This window comes from Poromitra crassiceps, assembly GCF_964638095.1.
Source record: "Poromitra crassiceps genome assembly, chromosome: 8".
Taxonomy (NCBI): domain Eukaryota; kingdom Metazoa; phylum Chordata; class Actinopteri; order Beryciformes; family Melamphaidae; genus Poromitra; species Poromitra crassiceps.
In genome coordinates, this window is record NC_139629.1 from 6,572,271 (window position 1) to 6,588,589 (window position 16,319).

Genomic DNA, 16,319 nt, shown 5'->3' on the forward strand with positions numbered 1-16,319 from the left:
CTATCGATAGTTAGCAACAACAATTGTTGTTAGGATTCCAAAACGGAAATCCATAAAATGACATTAAACTAAGCTAATACAATGGTTATCGTAATTTCTACATCTATATTATCAAGGAAATATTTGTATGGATGCTTTTTTCCTCTCCTTTTGAATTGACAGACTGGACGAAGCTTTGGCATACTGCTGCCCCCCACAGTCTGAAGACGTATCTGCCTTTAAGGGCTGTCCCATTTTAAAGTCGCAAGATAGCCCTTAACACTTAGTTTTGAGGGCTACTAAGATTGAGGGTTGAGCTTGAGGGTTAAGATTGAGGGTTAAGAAAAGAATTGGGATTGGGCCTTAGTGTCGTTATTACCCAGTACAGGCAGGGCTGCAACTAACCATTCTTTTCATTATCTGATGATTATCTTCTCGACGAATCCATTGGTCGTCGTTTGTTATATAAAATGTCACGAAATGGTGAACAAAATGTATGTTGATCACTTTTTCCCCAAAGCACAAGTTGACATCCTCAAAGGTCTTCTTTTGTCCTGACCAACAGTCCACAACCCAAGGATCATCAGTTTAGAAGACTAAAGAAACCAGAAGATATTCATTATTTAAGAAGCTGGAATGAGAGAGATTTAGTATTTTACTCTTTAAAGATTCTTAAAAAATTTGTCTAAACAGTTAATTGATGTCAATTAATTTTCTGTCGATTGATTACTCGACTAATCGTTGCAGCTCTACATATTGCTCCCGTGCACAAGATGAAAGCTCTATTCATTTCATTAATTCATTCGGTTAGATAAGAGAAAGAGGCCAGTTTCAGTTCATCTGCTGCAGTAATTGTCTTGATTAAAATCTTCTGGCTTATGATTGCTTTATAATGCAAGAGCCCGGCCAGTCATGAAGGAAATCAAGGCACTTAGTGCTCCTTTGCGATTGGCTGGTTTGGAAAGGCCTCTGAAAGAGCATTTAAACCAGGATGTGACACTAAAGTCTCCATTTAAGCCGGCACCTAGCAACCCTAATCACATTACCTTGGTAATCGTGATCTATTCCACATGTGTCCACACTGTCATTGTGATACAGTAGCACTGTTGAATAGGGGTGTCACGATACACTCAGTTCACGATACGATACGTATCACGATACTGGGTTCACGATAACGATACGATACGATACGATTTTAACAATATTTTTTTAAACTTGAATAATGACAATATATGACTGGAAAAGTAGTATTTTATTTGAAATGCACAAATACAAAACATGCTGTTGTGGGAAATTGTTATTACAATAACAACTAGAAAAAACATGAGATTGGAGATAAGGCTTATCTTGAAATAGAATGAGTTACACCGTCACTTAGATTTACTTTGAACTAAAAGGTTTCTCAGCAGTATAAATTCTCATTATGCATCTTCAGTTTTTCTTCAAACTCAAACAACAAGACTTTTCTTAGTCTATTTTTTATGCATCTTCAGTTTTTCCTGTCAAGTAAACAGTTTTGCCAGAAACTCAATTGAATGGTTTCTCTCCTGTATAACTTCTCATGTGTCTCTTCAGAGACTTGTTCAACTGAACTACTTTCCACACATTGAACTTCAACAAACAAAGACGTTTCTTAGTCTATTTTTGAAAAAAAAAAAAAAAAAATCGCGATATGAGATTTCATCTCAACGATACATATCGTGACGTTTTACTATCGCGAAATTTTGTGGGACGATATATTGTGACACCCCTACTGTTGAATGATGTATCTCCTTGCTGTTGCCTTCACAGACACAATGCTTCATTATGCAACACTTGAGATAGGGAAATAGCTTTGACGCCTCTTGGATGAAGGCGCACGTTCCTCTATATGTGCTTCCATCTGTCGCAGCCCAGAGCTTCGCCTGTTCTAAATTCAGAAGAGACTTCTGGAGCGCGAGCGTCAAATCGTCACCAGACATTCCATTGTGTTTACATGATGGTACGAGTGGGCTTTGGGTGCCAGGCAGCGACGAGGTGTTGCATGAAATAACCGTTCCTTTTGTTTCAACGCGCTGTCCTCTCTGTTCATCCTTCTGGCTCACTCATCTGCTTCTCCCTCTCTTCCCGTATCCTCTTTCCAGTCCATGGTCGCATTCTTAAAAGACCCGTCCGGACCGCCCCTCTGGGAGGAGAACCTCGAGGCGAAAGACATCGTCCACGTAGAGACGGAGAAAGTAAGTCGTGCCGCCGCCGCACTTAATGCATGTAAAGAAGCTTCCGCTGCACTTTGCCTGTTCAAGACGTGTACTGTACAGGGTCCACTTCTCTCCCCTCCTCCTGCTGAGGGGTTTGATCAGCATCTGAAGCTAACGCAGCACGTCCAGCCTCCCCAACACAAATCCACCCCCCCAGACATAAAAGCATCAGATCACGGCACAGTCTTCAAAGAGTTGTGCAGACACAGTTCATAAATTCTGTTTAAGCTGCAGCCACACTGATCCGTCAGAAAACAGAACCGGGATCCGGGTTCAGTTCCCGGCAGCGGTACTTCCGGCTTGGGCAGACGTTGCTACAGACACAATTGGCCGTGTCTGCGGGTGGGAAGCCAGTGGGGTATGAGTCCTGGTCGCTGCACTAGTGCCTCCTCTGGTCTGGCCTGTTCGAGGGGGAGGGGAACTGGGGGGAATAGTGTGATCCTCCCACGCGCTACGTCCTGCTGGTGAAACTCCTCCCGGTCAGGTGAAAGAAACGACTGCACATGTATCGGAGGAGGCATGTGCTAGTCTACGGCTCTCCCCAGATTAGCAGAGGGGGTGGAGCAACGACCGGGACGGCATCGGGAGTAGACCCTTTTAACGGGGGCCATTTTGTGTCGAAAAGGCAGGGTAAACACAGGTGCAAGCAAATAATTACTAATGGATGGATTTATGTCCGTTGGGCTATCAACGCTATTTTTCTTCTTTAACGACTCTGATTTGAGGTGACGATTCCGTCCTTCCCGAAAAAGTTCAACTGGGTTGAACTGCCCCGTCATAACGGACCGGAGACGGACAGACACAACGGATCAGTGTGGCCGCTGCAGCCTCAACGCACCACTCTGCTCATAGCTCAAAAGTATTTCCAGCATTCAGACAGCACTCTATACCGGTCAGGTCCATTGACACTCCAGCACACACTAACACACTAAGACACACACACAGGAGCCCACCGTTTTCAAAAAGGCCTCTAATTGAACGAACACTGGTCGGTTTCCCCCTGCTCGTCTACTCGTGCCTGCAGGCTGTTTGGAAGGTGTCAACAAAAGATTCTGCTGAATCTGAGTTTTGCGGAAGTAGCTGAGCTCATGAAGGTGATGATGAGGAAGAGAAAGGAAGGAGCTGAGCTCATGAAGGTGATGATGAGGAAGAGAAAGGAAGTAGCTGAGCTCATGAAGGTGATGATGAGGAAGAGAAAGGAAGTAGCTGAGCTCATGAAGGTGATGATGAGGAAGAGAAAGGAAGTAGCTGAGCTCATGAAGGTGATGATGAGGAAGAGAAAGGAAGTAGCTGAGCTCATGAAGGTGATGATGAGGAAGAGAAAGGAAGTAGCTGAGCTCATGAAGGTGATGATGAGGAAGAGGAAGGAAGGAAGACGCGCGGGGAAGACTCTGCTGCACGACAATAACAGGATGGAAATATCTACCTGCTGTCCTAAAAGAAGAAATGTCTTTTTTTTCTCTTTGCTGATGTGATGATGAGTCAGTTTATATTTCTGACTATAATAAGATGGTGAAAATGCAGAGGTGATGCTAGTTACTGCCTAGATATTTTAAAGCTTCTATGAGCTAAATAGAGACATTTGCAACTATTGCATTTAGTAGTCACCTACTACTTCCAAAAAGTAGTCGACCAGTCACGGGAGATATATCATATTTTTTCACCAAATAAAAATGATCAATTCTCATCAAAAGGCCAGTAAAAAACAGCCAGTAAAGGGTTAAATAATGTAGGCGGGATCAACCTGGGGGTATGTGAAATAGCAGTCCTCGATTGGCTCTGACAGGCTGTTTCCAAATCCCAGCAACTTGTCTGAGCTGGAGATAGCGACTGCAGTAACAACATGTAATGGAAGGACGGGAGTCTTTCCGTCTCTAGTCCGACTGCCTGGAACTGGAAGCAGTCTGTGGCTATAAACTCTGCCATTGGCTGACTGTTCAAACATGTTCAATTTATTGATTTATTTACATTATATCCCCCATCTCTTCTCCATCACCTTCTCTTAGCCCCCGTGCTTCCATCCATCTTTCTGTGTCTGTTATGTTTGTCCACTGTCTCTACTGTAAAGACCATGTTTTTCTTCTTCTTCTTCCTCTTCTTCTTCCTCTTCTTCTTTCTCAACCCACAAATGATTAGCCGACTATAATTCACAGTGTCCACTAGTAGTTTTGACAGTCGACTAGTCTTTGGAACCCCGAGTGTCATCGTCGGTAACATCAAACATTAGGCATTAGTTAGGTTTTACTCACTAATGTTATTCTAGAGGTATGTGTTTGTTTGCGCACATTGCACAATTAGGCTTGTACCTTTTGTTCCTATTATAAACAGTGACCCTCATGTATTCATCCTCTCATCTACTCTGTCTCATTGTCTTCCAGGACTTCAGGAAGCTGCTGAAGAGAGAGGAGAGGCCGGTCCTCATGATGTTCTATGCACCCTGTGAGTCTTTGATTATGACCTCCTCCAAGGAAATGGTGTTCTCGCTTCTGTCTGCCTGTTAGCAGGATTATGGAAAAACTACTGGGCTGATTTTCATGAAACTTGGTGTGGCAGGGGCCAAGGAACAACCCGTTACATTTTGGCACGGATGCCATCCGACTCACAGAATTTGCATGTCGCAGCAGAATAAGGTCTGCGCTCTCCGAGTGCCCTTCTAAATTAGTTACCACTGCGGGACAAGTGGTGCTCTTCTCACTAGAGCCCTTTTCCCACATGCGCTTTGTACCGCAAAATGACCGGAACGTGGTGTAATGCCTGCATGTGGGAAAGGCGCCGTGCCGGTATAAGCGCGACCCCGTCGTCCCCGACATTTCACCAGTTTCGATCCAGTCAGAAGAGCGGTATGCTCTTAAGGGGACGCAAGTGGAAACGGGTCCAGTCATTTTCCGCGACAGCGGTCCTTCAATCATGGGTGAAGTGTAGCCTACACACGTTGCTTAATGTTCCAGCGGGCATAATCTAATCATTCGCGCACATTAAAGCAAACTGGCGAAATGATCTTGTGATAGCCTAATAAGAGCAGTATGTCAGCTTGCTGATTTCCGAAGGCAAGCCGGACACATCAAACGAAGCCAGTCTGTAAAAAGTGCTTCAACGCGACGCAGGTGAACGGATAAACATCGAACCAGCAACTATTTCTCTCAGACACGGATCCCAACTTCTTCAAAGTGCATCATCTAATCATTCGCGCACATCAAAGCAAACTACTTCCACACATTTCGCTTCATGCATTTGCTTTCTCTACATACATAGGCTACAAGCGTTGGGCAGCTTGCCTTGCAAGCCTCTGCCATTCTCGCTTTGTCTGTCCTGTGTCAGGCTCCTGCAAAGTACGGAGGACTGAGTGAAGTTTTGCCGACCCCCCAAATAAGCTCCCCCCGTCCCCCAACATACCGGCTATTTGACGACTAGATTCCCATATGCGCGCGCTAAGGTGTGAAGGGAAATTCAGGGAAATGTCCGATATTGACTTACAGGTAATTTTCCGGTACGCATGTGGGAAAAGGGCTTAGGTGGCTCAAATGAATGGTTGTGAATGGATGAAAGTCAGGAGCAGGAGGTACCAGCAGGGACTGATGTTATCAGGAGCAGGAGGTACCAGCAGGGACTGATGTTATCAGGAGCAGGAGGTACCAGCAGGGACTGATGTTATCAGGAGCAGGAGGTACCAGCAGGGACTGATGTTATCAGGAGCAGGAGGTACCAGCAGGGACTGATGTTATCAGGAGCAGGAGGTACCAGCAGGGATTGATGTCACCCCCCCCCCCCCAGCTCTATGTATAATATGCCTAACTCAAAGAGAAAGCATGTCCGGAATAGACTGCCAATACTACACGACAAAATTGATACTCCAATGCTAGGATCAGATGGCTGGAATTGTTTATGTTAGCCATTTATTTCAGCATGAGAGCATATGTTGTCATTGATCTGACCAGGCAGTCATGAGACATATTCTCATCTTTGAACATACTATGCACTTTTTCTTTTTTAATGATCCGAGAATGTGACAGGGCTTGGTAGACGAGGGTTTAATTATATTGGTCGGTTATTGCTTAATAGTAAATAGTGTACATGGTTTTTTTTTTTATGTGTTAGAGCTTGCTCTGTTGATGATGATTGGTTTTCAATAAATCATATCTCTCACAACAGATACCACGCTGCAAGCTCCTATTCATAAGAAACAATTCCCCTGACGAATGAAGATCTATTGCCGCTGTTATTGCTGCAGTGGGAATGATAGGCCCATTGAGTTCCTCTGTAATCACTTGTGTTCTTCTCCCTTGTGTTTTGCGGGCAGGGTGCGGCGTGTGTAAGAGAATGCAGCCCGTCTTTCAGCAAGCGGCCACAGAGACCAAGGGGAGATACGTAAGTTGGCTAAACTTGGCCCACTGACCTGTGGCCGTCCTGCACCGATGTTCGCCCATTGCTGGCCTTGTGTGAGATGTGGCTATCCACATGGCAGACTTGAGTACAGTCTTTTAATCTAGTCTAGACGATAGCTAACCATGTCTTCATTTACGGCAAAGGGACATTTTAAAATAGCCTACAGTTCACCCAAAAATATAAAAAAATATTTTTTTTACTCGTACCTGTAGTGCTGTAGTTCCTCCTACTATCTCGCCACGCAGAAGGAAGCATGCTAACGTTACAGCTAAGCTAACATTACAGCTACAGTTAAGCACTGTGAGACGGTTGTCAGGTGTAGTTCAGTCGAAGAAAATAGTTCCTACATGAAACTGCTCATAATAAAAACTATCTTGAGTAACCGGGTCATGATCTCTCAATTCTGGAAGGAGACATTGCTGTTGAGTTTGAGTTCAAAACATTTTTTGGGGTGCTTTGAGCACCACAAGCCGAGTACCATCCAGTTCAATTGGATTTGAGAGAAGGCAGACATCTCTACGGCTGTTATCTCTTAAAACTCTGCAACTCAAACCAAAACGATGTACTGGTACTGTAGATGGATAAATAACACTACAGGTAAGAGGAAAAATACATTTGTTTTTGTTTTGTTTTTGTTTATTTTTATCATATTTTGGGGGTGGGGGTGAACTGCCCCTTTAAGTAGAATACCTCAGCTCAGAGCAATCTATTAAGAGAGTGGCGTCAGCGGAGGTCCAAAATGCGTGACTCAGTATCCAATGAACAGCCAGGAAGGAGGCTCACGCTACTTTTGAATGCTAAAATAAAGCTGATAATATACAATTTGATTCTTTAGGCGGTGTTCACACCAAACGTGCTTTTTTCAGTAAGAACGCTGTGGAAATCATGTTGAGAGCACTTCCATTGTGCACAAAACACAGCGCACAAAGCGTTTGTTTTGTTTCACCCTGCAGTCGAGTGCAGTACAGTTTAGAACACAACGATCACACGGATGGTAGCCATCTGGTTTCATCTGTTTGATGTTGTTCACTGTGAACATGAAAGCCAGATTATTGACAATTCTGGGAGCAGCGGAGGTTGAAAATAAGGCTTAAGCCGTCTTGGTGCAACCGGCGTAGCTGTTAGGTCGTAAAGTTACGACCAACTTAGCTTAAGACCAGTGTAAGACCAGTTGGTGCAACCGGCCCCAGGTGCGTTTCTCGAAAGAGGAGCGTGCTTAGCGCGTCGTTACATAGATTGCAGAAAGATGCTGGCAGCTCAAATGAGCGCGTTGTGTGTGAACGCCGCCTTAAACGTCTGACCCTTTCAAAGTACATCACAAACGGTCCATTTTGCTGCAACTCGACAGTGCTGCTTAATCCAGGACCTTGCTTCTGTGAACTCTTGAGAGTTAAAAAACTGCTCCATTGGAGTGAATGGAGATGTCGCGACTCCTCTATCTACACGGCTCTGCCTCAGCTACTTCGGCTGCATACTTTGATTCAGCAGCGTAATAACACATGCACAATATGCAGTAGCCCCGATTTCCTCTCTCCTCTCTGCTGGAAGTGAATGATGCTTTATCTGTGTTTTGCTCGCATTGACCCAGCAGCACAATTACTGCAGTTCATTTAAAAGCCATCTTTGCCTCGCTTTCTTTTGAATGATTTGAGTGCATTACAGGTTTTTCCACTCGTCTCTTAAGCCGGCCCCAACAGACACAGTCATATTCTCAAGTCCTTCCAGTCGAAGTTGAAGTCGTTTCCTGTATGGATTGGATGCCACTTTAGACTGCCCAGTCTTTGTGCTTCCAATTTTGCACTTCCCCTCACTTTGCCTTTCCCTGCTGCATTCATCTGCTGTTTCCTGTCCTCCTCGCTCTCGTCGCCCCCCCGCCCCCCAAAACACCCATTCATGTCATTCTGCAGACAGCAACTACAGTGGAAAGCAAGCTTGGAGCATAAGGAGTGCTTTGCTCTCCAGCTGTTGAAATGCTTTCTTAGCAGCACCGGAGAGATGCAAGCGCAGATCGATGGCACACGGGAGACGGGAGTCCCACGCGACCGGCTCGGGCAAACAAAGGCATAAACACAAGCAGCGTCCGGAAGAAGACTCTGAGGGGAGTAGGTACTCTACAGAAGAAGACTCTGAGGGGAGTAGCTACTCTACAGAAGAAGACTCTGAGGGGAGTAGCTACTCTACAGAAGAAGACTCTGAGTGGAGTAGCTTCTCTACAGAAGAAGACTCTGAGGGGAGTAGCTACTCTACAGAAGAAGACTCTGAGGGGAGTAGCTACTCTACAGAAGAAGACTCTGAGGGGAGTAGCTACTCTACAGAAGAAGACTCTGAGGGGAGTAGCTACTCTACAGAAGAAGACTCTGAGGAGAGTAGCTTCTCTACAGAAGAAGACTCTGAGGGGAGTAGCTTCTCTACAGAAGAAGACTCTGAGGGGAGTAGCTACTCTACAGAAGAAGACTCTGAGGGGAGTAGCTTCTCTACAGAAGAAGACTCTGAGGGGAGTAGCTACTCTACAGAAGAAGACTCTGAGGGGAGTAGCTACTCTACAGAAGAAGACTCTGAGGGGAGTAGCTACTCTACAGAAGAAGACTCTGAGGGGAGTAGCTACTCTACAGAAGAAGACTCTGAGGGGAGTAGCTTATCTACAGAAGAAGACTCTGAGGGGAGTAGGTACTCTACAGAAGAAGACTCTGAGGGGAGTAGCTTCTCTAAAGAAGAAGACTCTGAGGGGAGTAGGTACTCTACAGAAGAAGACTCTGAGGGGAGTAGCTTCTCTACAGAAGAAGACTCTGAGGGGAGTAGCTACTCTACAGAAGAAGACTCTGAGGGGAGTAGCTTCTCTACAGAAGAAGACTCTGAGGGGAGTAGCTTCTCTACAGAAGAAGACTCTGAGGGGAGTAGCTACTCTACAGAAGAAGACTCTGAGGGGAGTAGCTACTCTACAGAAGAAGACTCTGAGGGGAGTAGGTACTCTACAGAAGAAGACTCTGAGGGGAGTAGGTACTCTACAGAAGAAGACTCTGAGGGGAGTAGCTACTCTACAGAAGAAGACTCTGAGGGGAGTAGCTTATCTACAGAAGAAGACTCTGAGGGGAGTAGGTACTCTACAGAAGAAGACTCTGAGGGGAGTAGGTACTCTACAGAAGAAGACTCTGAGGGGAGTAGCTACTCTACAGAAGAAGACTCTGAGGGGAGTAGGTACTCTACAGAAGAAGACTCTGAGGGGAGTAGCTACTCTACAGAAGAAGACTCTGAGGGGAGTAGGTACTCTACAGCGAGAGCCGGCAGCTGGCCAAGGAGACAAGGAAGTCGATTGACGGCGTCGTGTTTGTTTGCCTCACACTAAGCAAGAACTGAATGCAAAGATAATTGGAAGCATTTTTGTTTGATTTTTGAGCAGGCTTTTGACTAGTGAATATCAAAGCCCCCTAATTTGGAGATTAACATAACATAATGGCTACAAGCTCCCCTGCACAGAGGAGGTGTGTCTTAGTATGCGAGTGCGTGTGTGTGTGCGTGTGTGTGTGTGTGTGCGTGCGTGCGTGTGTGTGTGCGTGCGTGTGTGCGTGTGTGTAAGTATGTGTGTGCGTGCGTGTGTGTGTGTGTGTGTGTGTGTTTGCGTGCGTGTGTGTGTGTGTGTAAGTATGTGTGTGTGTGCGTGTGTGCGTGTGTGTGTAAGTATGTGAGTGTTCTGGCTAGTGGAGCCTGATAGCGGTGCTAAGAAGTGAATGTTTGATTGCTGAAACAGCGGTCGGCCAGATTTCTCACCCCTCGTCACGGCTGATGGGAGGCGTAAATGGCGCAATGAGTAGCTGTAAGCCAAGAAACTCTCAGCTCTAGGGTGGGGAATTGTTTGGGCATGTCAGTTTGATTCATTATTTCTTGATGCTAATTTTGATGAATTAACGCCAATGATAATTTTGTGAAATACGTTTATAGAAAAAAGCAACTGTTTTGGTGAACATTTGTCAGTATTTGTTTGTTTTATCGGTTTTGTTGAATACGTTTGGGCCTGTAATGCTAGGCCTACTCTTTATAGAGAAACCGCTATCAGCCAAATACCAATAAGTTCATAATAACAATAATGCTACTGTCTTTGATTGCCTTTATTTTCATATAAAAACATTCACAAATACAGTAGGAAATTAGTCTACAACACATGTTGCACCAATTACATGACAAAAGGATGTTGCAAATGCTTTTTGACCACTCTAAATAAGAGGCTCAATAGAGCTTGACAGTCACGTGACTTTCCGTGACGTTTCAGCCCCGGAAGAGGAGATTTAGAAAAATCCTTGCATAACGAGTTTTAAGTCTGGAACCAAGCCAACCCGTGACCTACTGAATCGTGAGTGACCATAAAACATTTCAGTTGGAGCAAAAACAAAAAATAAAAATGGAAAATTATTTTATCTTCCCGTCTTTATTTTTTGTTTTTGCTCCAAATGAAATGTTTTGTGATCACTCATGATTCAGTAGGTCACGGGTTGACTTGATTCCTGCCTTAAAACTCGTTATATACCGATTTTTCGAATTGTCTATGGAGAAAATGAATGGGGAACTGTCTTCCGGGGCTGGAAACATGACGGAAAATCACGTGACTGTTAAGCTCTATGGTGCAGGAGGCACATCAAACTAAAGCTTGTAGCAAACCTGTGACATTCCTCCACTCTCTAGCTATTTCTCCTTTTCACTTTAAACGAACACTTTACTGTGTTCCCAGAGGGGAAGTCTGGGAACTTTCTGCTTAATAACTGAGAGAACTGGTAGAATATATGCACTCATGCTCATCATTTATTTTCTTGCGAGCAAAGTGTGGGTTTATTTCACCGTTAGCAGTTGGCTGTAACGTCACCTGAGGATGAGTATCCAGGGTATCATGTTGGGACTGGGAGACCACAGCACATAGAAAACACAGCCATCCTTAAGGACTTCATATTACAGCACGCTGGAGCCAATGCTTCATACTGAGGTATTGCCTCCCTTGTAGGAAATCACTTTTGCACATGTCTAGCACACTTGGTAATGCTATTTTTCACCATCGCTCTTCACAAAGCCCCACCTAGCTTTGCAGAAGCAGGGGATAAACATGACCAGGAAGAGTGGAAGGCAGACAGCACATAGGAGACTACCGTAAATTCCGGACTATAAGCCGCGGCTTTTTTCCCGTTTTTTGGCCTTTTTTGCCCCCTGCGGCTTATATAACGGTGCGTCTTATCTATGGATTTTTTCCAAAAAAAAAAAAAAATCTCTCTTTTTTAGCACTCTTTCTAACTATAAATCCACTTCTGTTTTAATTTCCTCTCTTGCCCTCTTTTAACAACATAACATAACATAACATAACACAACACAGGTAAGCAGAAAGAAAAAGACGAAGCAATCACGCCATGAATGAGGAAATGACTCACCTGCTGGAGGCTGGAGATACACCGCTTGGGCTAAACTTTTACTCCGTGAAACACTATCGATTAAGTCCGACATCGCTCAGAGGTTTTGAGCAGCTTGAAAACAAGTTTGAAAACGTGCAGAAGTCCATCCACTCACTCACTAAAGAAAATAATGCAACCGTGAAGAGTTTCACTCGTGTCCAGCCATCTGGCCGAGTTAGAGCCGAAGTCCCGAACACAGTGAGAAAACCTCCCGAAGCTGCCTGCTGCTGCAGCGGGGTGCATATTGTCCGGCCAGCCGACCGAGAGGCATGCGAGCCGGGCACTATTAAACAGTTGGGGTGTGTGAGGTGGCTGGCTGTGGAGGTGGCGGTTTCTCCTCCTCCTCCTTTCTCCCGCACACCGGGCGCCTCGGCCACGTCCAGACCCCGGCCTGCCACCGAGGGCCATCTTCATCTGCCTACTCCGCTGGCCCGACCGTCAACTCATCCTCCAGGCTGCGGGGAAGAAGCCCCTCACCGTCCGCGTTGGTGCAACAGAAACGCGCAACATACAACAGCATCATCGAGTCAATGGATATCGCTTTGGCGTACTGTACCCAGCGAGACTCGTCATAACCATTGATGGACAGCGGCGGAACAAGAGCTCAAAGTGAAACTGCCGAATATCTTTTGAGTTGGACTGGTCAATAGTACTGTGAGTAACTAAAATAAAAAAATAAAAAACGGAATTCTCTCTTCTTTAGCACTCTTTCTAACTATAAATCCACTTCTGTTTTAATTTCCTCTCTTGCCCTCTTTTCACCACACCGCGGACACTGTGTGCACTGTAAAAAAAACAAAAAATACCACAATGTGTGATTTTGTCTGGGGATTAGTGACCTGACTTTTGTTTTGTTGAAATGTTAATAAATGGGAGCTTCCCCAAACAGCCATCTATTTCCCGACAATCCCCTCTGTGCACGAAGCCTTACATATGGTAATTAAACATCAAAACACCCGCGGCTTATAGTCCGGTGCGGCTTATAGAAGAAAAAAATAGTCACCTTTGAAGGTGCGGCTTATAGACCGGTGCGTCTTATAGTCCGGAATTTACGGTACATTAATGGCAATATAATTTTTTTTTTTTTTTTTTTTTTTTTTTTTAATAACTCCCTGTATTCTTCTAACATTAAATCCACCATCTTTGTCTTATTCTCTGTCACACCCCCCCCCCCCCCATTTTTTTTTCTTTTTTTAGAACAATAAACGAACAAGACAAACGAACAGGCCTCAGACACAGGAAAATAAAATAAAATAAAACAAACATAAATATATTATCGACATTCTCTGTCACATATTTACCTCTGTCAACGGAGTTGGCCGGAAGGTCATGTTTTGGCCCGTTTGTCATAAGTGATTGTGTCATCGTAGCACACTTCAGCATCCATTATGCGCAGGACGCCGTGTTTCACTGACTCCTTTCCTTCCTTGGGGTCATCCATCTTTTTATTTTGGAGCTCTGTGATTGATTAAGTAGCCTGTTTCCATGTCCTTTCTCTTTCTCCTTTAGGTGCTGGCGGGGATGAACGTGCACCCGGCCGAGTTTGACAGCCTCAAGCAGGAGTACGACGTCAAGGGCTACCCAACCTTCTGCTACTTCGAGTGAGTCCAGTCCTCTCATCCGTCTCACTTTAACTTCTTTTTTTTAAGTTATTTATTTCCCCCCCGCTCGGTTCCACGGTGCAGAATGTCAGCGCACACAGGGCCACTCCAGACAACCGGCTTGAGCGGAAAACGGCGTCAAGGCTTGGAAAAATACCAGCGGACTCGACAGCGGCGGAGACTTCACAGGTGGTGACGGTGGCCCTGGACGTTCAGAATGTGCTTCTTCTAGTTCTTGAGAACGTTTCTGTGGAGTGTGTAGTGTACTGTAGGTCCTCAAGTGTTCCCTTTGAACAAAGCAGACCCTACAGCCTGGGGGGCTGTCGCCTGGCATTGGAGGAGTCAGGATGTTAGCTGCTCCAGGATGCCAGGATGCACAGGACAGTGTCTGGCAGCGAGGGGCACAACACACATGCTGTGCTGAATGGCTGGCTGAGAAGATATGCAAAGTTAGGCCAAGCGGCAACCTCCAGAGCTGAAAGATGAAGCCAACGCGGAAGTGCCAAAAATGGCAGTTCCTTGAATGGCCACTCGAGGCTGGCTGCAAAAGCGACTCATTCCCCATAGACCCCCATGTTAAAATGCCCAACTTTAAAGCAGAAATAAACTCTTTACTGCCTGTTGGTCACTGTAGCTGAATTCACCATTCATGACGACGGAAGTGGTGCAGCCGCTTCCTAATGAGTTGATGGTCTCAATCGCTAGTTTCACGTCTTTTTGCATGATGATCATTTTGTCAATTATGCTCCCATTTCGACTAAAATTAAGCTAAAGCATCTATTTGATAGATGCTTTCAAAATTAGATTTGATAGATGCCCCAAATAGATAAGCATCCAAATAGATAAGCGTCTATTTGGGGCGTGATTGACAGGTTGCCTGTCCAGTGATGGTCGCGCTGCTCGCCGATGACGGACCAATAGCAGGCGGCTCTGTCTGGAAACAAAGAAAGACAGATAGCAACGGTCAAAATGACAAACTGGAAGCTTCAAAACCGGAGTCCACAAACCCATTTTAGTCGAAAATGGGAGCATAATTGACAAAATGATCATCATGCTGTACTGAAGAAGACTTGAAACTAGCGGCTGCACCACTTAAAAATTCACTCCCTGTCATGAATATTGAATTTAGCTATAGTGACCAAAACTTAACAGGCAGTAAAGAGTTTATTTCTGCTTTTTGGCTACATCCATATTTTAATACAGTCTATGAGTTAGACTGGGTTATATACAGTATGTTCCAAGTGTACACACATGCACATACACGTACGCGCGCGCGCGCACACACACGCACGCACGCACGCGCGCACACACACACACACACACACACACACACACACACACACACACACACACACAGTTGTCTGCCCTATAGCCACACAGCACGGGGGTGACAGTATGACTGATTGTGGGTGTTTATTGATGCAGACCCCCCACCCAGCGTATCCATGCACGGTTTGATATGTACAATGTTGTGAAATGCGTGCTGCTGCGCTGCGGCCCTCTCTCTATCGCCCCGTTCTTATTCGTCCCTCTCTCTATCGCCCCGTTCTTATTCGTCCCTCTCTCTATCGCCCCGTTCTTATTCGTCGCTCTCTCTATCCGCCCGTTCTTATTCGTCCCTCTCTCTATCCCCCCGTTCTTATTCGTCCCTCTCTCTATCGCCCCGTTCTTATTCGTCCCTCTCTCTATCGCCCCGTTCTTATTCGTCCCTCTCTCTATCGCCCCGTTCTTATTCGTCCCCCTCTCTATCGCCCCGTTCTTATTCGTCCCTCTCTCTATCGCCCCGTTCTTATTCGTCCCTCTCTCTATCGCCCCGTTCTTATTCGTCCCTCTCTCTATCGCCCCGTTCTTATTCGTCTCCCTCTCTATCGCCCCGTTCTTATTCGTCCCTCTCTCTATCGCCCCGTTCTTATTCGTCCCTCTCTCTATCGCCCCGTTCTTATTCGTCTCTCTCTCTATCGCCCCGTTCTTATTCGTCCCCCTCTCTATCCCCCCGTTCTTATTCGTCCCTCTCTCTATCGCCCCGTTCTTATTCGTCCCCCTCTCTATCCCCCCGTTCTTATTCGTCCCCCTCTCTATCCCCCCGTTCTTATTCGTCCCTCTCTCTATCCCCCCGTTCTTATTCGTCCTGCACCAGCATCATCATCCCCCTCTCCACATTAAAAGCTCTCTCATTCCAGTCTGGCCTTTTAATTAGACCGGGACTGATTAAGTGCCTCTGTGGTTTGTCTGTGTGTGTGTTTGCCCTCTGCCTGTATGTGTTGCTCCGTGTGTGTGTGTGTGTGTGTGTGTGTGTGCGTGTGCGTGTGCATGCGTGCGTGCGCGTGTGTGTGTGTGTGTGACTGTGTGTGTGTGTGTGCACACATGCTTGCACGTGCAGGAGCGTTCATGTGTAGCTGAGCCACAGCCAGTCCGTTAGCCGCGAGCACATTAGTGTCAGCGCAGCGCCGGGCCGAGCCAACGAGCATCCGAGCCCGTTGGCTCCAGTAATGAGCCCCTCACTGATAAACAGGAGCTAATCACCGCAGGGTAACAGCAGCATCAACACCACTGGAGTTATCTGGCCGCTGCACCCGCTGCAAGACCTAGCAGTCAAGGTCTTTTAGCCTGCTTACTATCCAACGCCACAGCATAGTTCAACTTATTATTCAGTTAAGGCAAGCAACACAACTGGAAACTGTACATCAGCTTGT

The 16,319-nt window shown here is 45.8% G+C and overlaps 1 protein-coding gene across 1 annotated transcript in view; it reads left to right on the forward strand.

The window, feature by feature from the left end:
- Positions 1–16,319, forward strand: part of pdia5 (protein disulfide isomerase family A, member 5) — an 82,781-nt gene that overhangs the window by 29,458 nt on the left and 37,004 nt on the right. The window contains exons 6-9 of the mRNA XM_083641488.1: positions 2,103–2,195; positions 4,595–4,655; positions 6,514–6,581; positions 13,535–13,626. Of these exons, the coding sequence (XP_083497614.1) occupies positions 2,103–2,195; positions 4,595–4,655; positions 6,514–6,581; positions 13,535–13,626 (314 nt within the window). The remainder of the gene's footprint in view (positions 1–2,102; positions 2,196–4,594; positions 4,656–6,513; positions 6,582–13,534; positions 13,627–16,319) is intronic.